This window comes from Melopsittacus undulatus, unplaced genomic scaffold (genome assembly GCF_012275295.1).
Source record: "Melopsittacus undulatus isolate bMelUnd1 unplaced genomic scaffold, bMelUnd1.mat.Z mat_scaffold_55_arrow_ctg1, whole genome shotgun sequence".
In the NCBI taxonomy this organism is placed as follows: Eukaryota; Metazoa; Chordata; class Aves; order Psittaciformes; family Psittaculidae; genus Melopsittacus; species Melopsittacus undulatus.
This window is the reverse complement of record NW_022994420.1, coordinates 160,578-164,304: the sequence shown is the minus strand read 5'-3', so window position 1 is coordinate 164,304 and position 3,727 is coordinate 160,578. Positions and strand designations below refer to the sequence as shown.

The window sequence follows — 3,727 nt, the reverse complement described above, 5'->3', positions numbered from 1 at the left end:
GTGCCCGCTGCAGAGGGAACCTGCAGCACTTCTGGAGCCGGGGGGTGGCCAAGGAAGCTGTGGGCAGGATTTGTCCCAGCTTGGGCATTCCATGGACCACAGCTGCAGCACAAAGCGCTGATTCGACAGCGGGTGACAAATGAATCCAATGTCCTGGTGACAGAGAAGCCCCATGGAGCAGCAGAGCCACCCTTGCTGGGCCCTGCGGTGCTCTCACTCTCAGCTCCTCGGTTTGTGTTTTCCAGGTCTCTCCTCTCCCTTGCAGGATGTGCTGAGGATCACGGTGGTTGCTGTGGTCTTTGCTGCTGTCAGCCTGGGCACTGATCATTCCCATCTGAATGATCTGTCTGAAAGGGTCTGGATAAGTGAATCCAGTCAGGGCACCTGAACCCTCATGTGGTTTGTGTCGGAAGGGACCTTAAAGCTCACAGAGTTCCGATCTTCTGCCATGGGCAGGGACCTCTTCTACTGGAGCAGCTGCTCCAAGCCCCTGTGTCCAACCTGGCCTTGAGCACTGCCAGGGATGGGGCAGCCACAGCTGCTCTGGGCACCCTGTGCCAGCGCCTCAGCACCTCCCAGGGAAGAGCTTCCTGAGATCTCATCTCAATCCACCTCTGTGGACAGGAAAGGGAAAACGGGATAAAATAAGCAGTAAAATGAAGCCTCCTTTTGACTTCCCAAAGCCTCCGGGCTCACTTCTTTATTAAAGCCTCGTTCGCAGGGTCCCAAGGCTCAGGTTCAGTTTACAAAGGCTCGGCCGCGGGGATGCTGCGGCCGGGCGGGGGGTGCACGAGCCCGGCCGCGGGGCTGGGCAGGGCCCGCTCCGCCGTTCCACGGGCTCCTGCGGCCGCGTGGACAGAGCCGTTGAGAGCGAGGCTGCGGCGGCAGCGGCAGCAGCGGCTTTGGAGCGGCTTTGGAGCGGCTTTGGAGCGGCTTTGGAGCGGCTTTGGAGCGGCTTTGGAGCGGCAGCGACTTCGGCAGCGACTTTTCCAGCGGCTTTTGAGCCGCAGCGACTTTGTCATCGGCAGCAGCGGCAGCAGCACCCGGCGCGGCGGCGGCAGCTCTCGGCGGTCCGGAGCCCTCCCTCCGCCGCTCCCCGCGATGGTGCCCCCCGCCGGGGCTCGCGGCGCCGCTCGGCTCTCCCGGTACTGGCAGTGGCGGCGCTGGGCGAGCCGCCGCCGCTGGGTCTGGCGAGGCAGCGCCGCCCCCTGGCGCTCCCCGGCCCGCCCCCAGGCCCCGCCCCGCAGCCGCCCGGCAGCCGCGACCCCCGAGAGCCCTGCGGGGGTGCCGGCACCGGCAGCGCGCTCGGCCAAGGTGCCCGTGGTGCTCCTCACCCGCATTGACCCGTCGCTCTATCTGCGCCCCGGGAGCGGCGGCGAGCGGCACGCCGCGGAGCCTCGGCCGGGAAAGGCCGGGAATGATGCGGCTCCGCTCGGCCCGGAGCGGCCGCTGGGGGCCGGCGGGGACCCCGCGCGCAGCGGCAGCGACAGCGGCAGCGGCAGCGTCTCTCGCGTCGGGCATGACAAGGAGACCTTCGAGCGGCTCTACCGAATGGGACCGCTGCTGGGGAGAGGCGGCTTCGGCTCCGTGTACTCGGGGGTCCGCCTGTGTGACAACACCCCGGTAAGGGGCGGGGCCGGCGGCGGGGCGGGGAGGCGGCGGGGCCAGGCGAGGCTCAGCCCAGCGCTGCTCTCGGCTTGCAGGTGGCCATCAAACAAGTGGCTCGGGAGCGCATCTCCTCGTGGGGCCAGCGGGTGAGTGCGCGGGGCCACCGGCACAGCGTGGGGCAGGGCTGGTGGGGGTGAGGCGGTGGCGCCGGGAGGGGGGAAAGCGGGACAGCGCGAGGGGAGCGGCTGTGGAGTCACCGGGGGACACGGAGCATCCTGGGCAGAGGGTGCCTGGTACCCTTGGGGCCGGCTGGGGTGCACCAGAGCATCCCTGCGGACTTGGGGGGGGGCACCTGGGAACAGTGGGGCCGGGCAGGGGGGCATCAGAGCATCCCTGCGGACTTGGGGGGCGGGGGGGCACCTGGGAACAGTGGGGCCGGGCAGGGGGCATCAGAGCATCCCAGGCAGGGAGGCACAGGACCCCCGGGCCAGCATCAGCCCCGCTAACGGTGTCACGGTCACCCTGCAGCGCAGCGGCAGCCGCATTCCCATGGAGATAGCCATGATGAGGAAAGTGCGCTCCGACTGCAGCACCATCATCCAGCTCCTCCATTGGTTTGAGCTGCCCGACTCCTTCCTGCTGGTTTTGGAGCGTCCGGAGCCATCGCAGGACCTCTTTGAGTTAATCAGAAACCGGACGTTCGTGCCCGAGTCTCCGGCGCAGGGCATTTTCCTCCAGGTGCTGAGGGCCGTGCAGCACTGCCACAGCCGCGGTGTCCTGCACAGGGATATCAAGTCCAACAACATCATCATCCACTTGGTCACCGGAAAGGTCAAGCTAATTGACTTTGGTTGCAGCACCCTCCTCAGGAACATGGTCTACACCAAATTTAGCGGTGAGCGCACAGCCCAGGGTGCTTCCAGCAGCAGGCAGTTTGGGAAAAGAGTCACGTGCTGGTGACAAAGTGGCAGCTCACACCGAGTGTGTCTCCCCACGTCCATGGGGCCACCGGTGCAGCCCCTGCATCCCTGGGGATGCGCGGCTGAGGATGCGGGAGCAGGCGGCATCCGCCTGATGAGCTGTTCCTGTATCCTGTTGTAGGAACACCTTTGTACTACCCGCCGGAGTGGTTCCTCTACCACTGCTACCACGGCCGTCCGGCGGCCATCTGGTCCCTGGGCGTGCTGCTGTATGAGATGGTGTGCGGGGTCCTCCCCTTCCGGTGCTGCGAGGACATCACCAGCGGGCAGCTCTTCTTCAAGCGCCAGATCTCTGTTGGTAGGTACTCGGCTTGGCGGCAGCAGGGGGAGGTCAAGTTTTAGAGGGTGGCAGCTGATCTCCCTTGGTCAGCTGGAGGAGGTGGCACATGTCCTGCCATCCTGCTCTCCTCCAAACCGGATCATGGAGCAGGAGGTTTGGGTGCAGCTCTGAGCACACCCCGGCCTGGGCGCTGCGGACGGTGGCACAAGGTGGGCAGGAGCCTCCTGCAACTGAGTGGTGGTTCCCGGATGCTCCCCAGAATGCCAGCAGCTCATCAGGTGGTGCTTGAACATGAAAGATTGGGCCAGACCATCCCTGGAGGATGTGTTCAACCACCCTTGGCTGCAAACATGAACTGCCCCAGGAGACAGCCACACTCCACCCTCACAGCCTGAGCCAGCAGCCGGGCAAGTAAGCCCGGGGTGCCTTCTGGGGGGAGCGTGGGGTCTGTGGGGTTTGGGGGTTTTGGGAGGTTGGGGATTTTGGCGAGGATTTGGGCTCTTGGAGGGTTAGGATGGATTTTTGGGGCCTGTGGGGATTTTTTGGAGACTTTGAGGGTTTGGGGGTCGGTTTCTTGGGGCGACTTTGTGGGTTTTGCGGAGAGTTGGTGGGTTTGGGTGTTTTGCGGTTTTGGGACCTTGGTGAGGTTGGGTGTTTATTGGGGGATAGGGTGTTTTGGGGGGACTTTTGCAGTTATTGGGGGGGTTGTGGGGATTGGTTTCTGGGTTCTTTGGAGGGCAACAGGTGTCAGAGGGACACCTCGTAAGAGTTCATTCTGCTCTTGTAGCTGAGGCAGTGGTTAGGTTCGGCTCTAGTCTGAGGATAACGCTGGTAACACACGGATTGTATAGTGGTTTCT

General features: G+C 64.4%; 1 protein-coding gene across 1 annotated transcript; it reads left to right on the top strand.

The window, feature by feature from the left end:
- Positions 1-1,101: 1,101 nt before the first annotated feature.
- Positions 1,102-3,283, top strand: LOC117438665 (serine/threonine-protein kinase pim-1-like). The gene is given in 6 exon segments (XM_034074105.1): positions 1,102-1,623; positions 1,704-1,754; positions 2,137-2,503; positions 2,710-2,886; positions 3,128-3,219; positions 3,221-3,283. Coding segments are annotated over 6 exon segments (1,272 nt in total).
- The last annotated feature ends 444 nt before the right edge of the window (positions 3,284-3,727 follow it).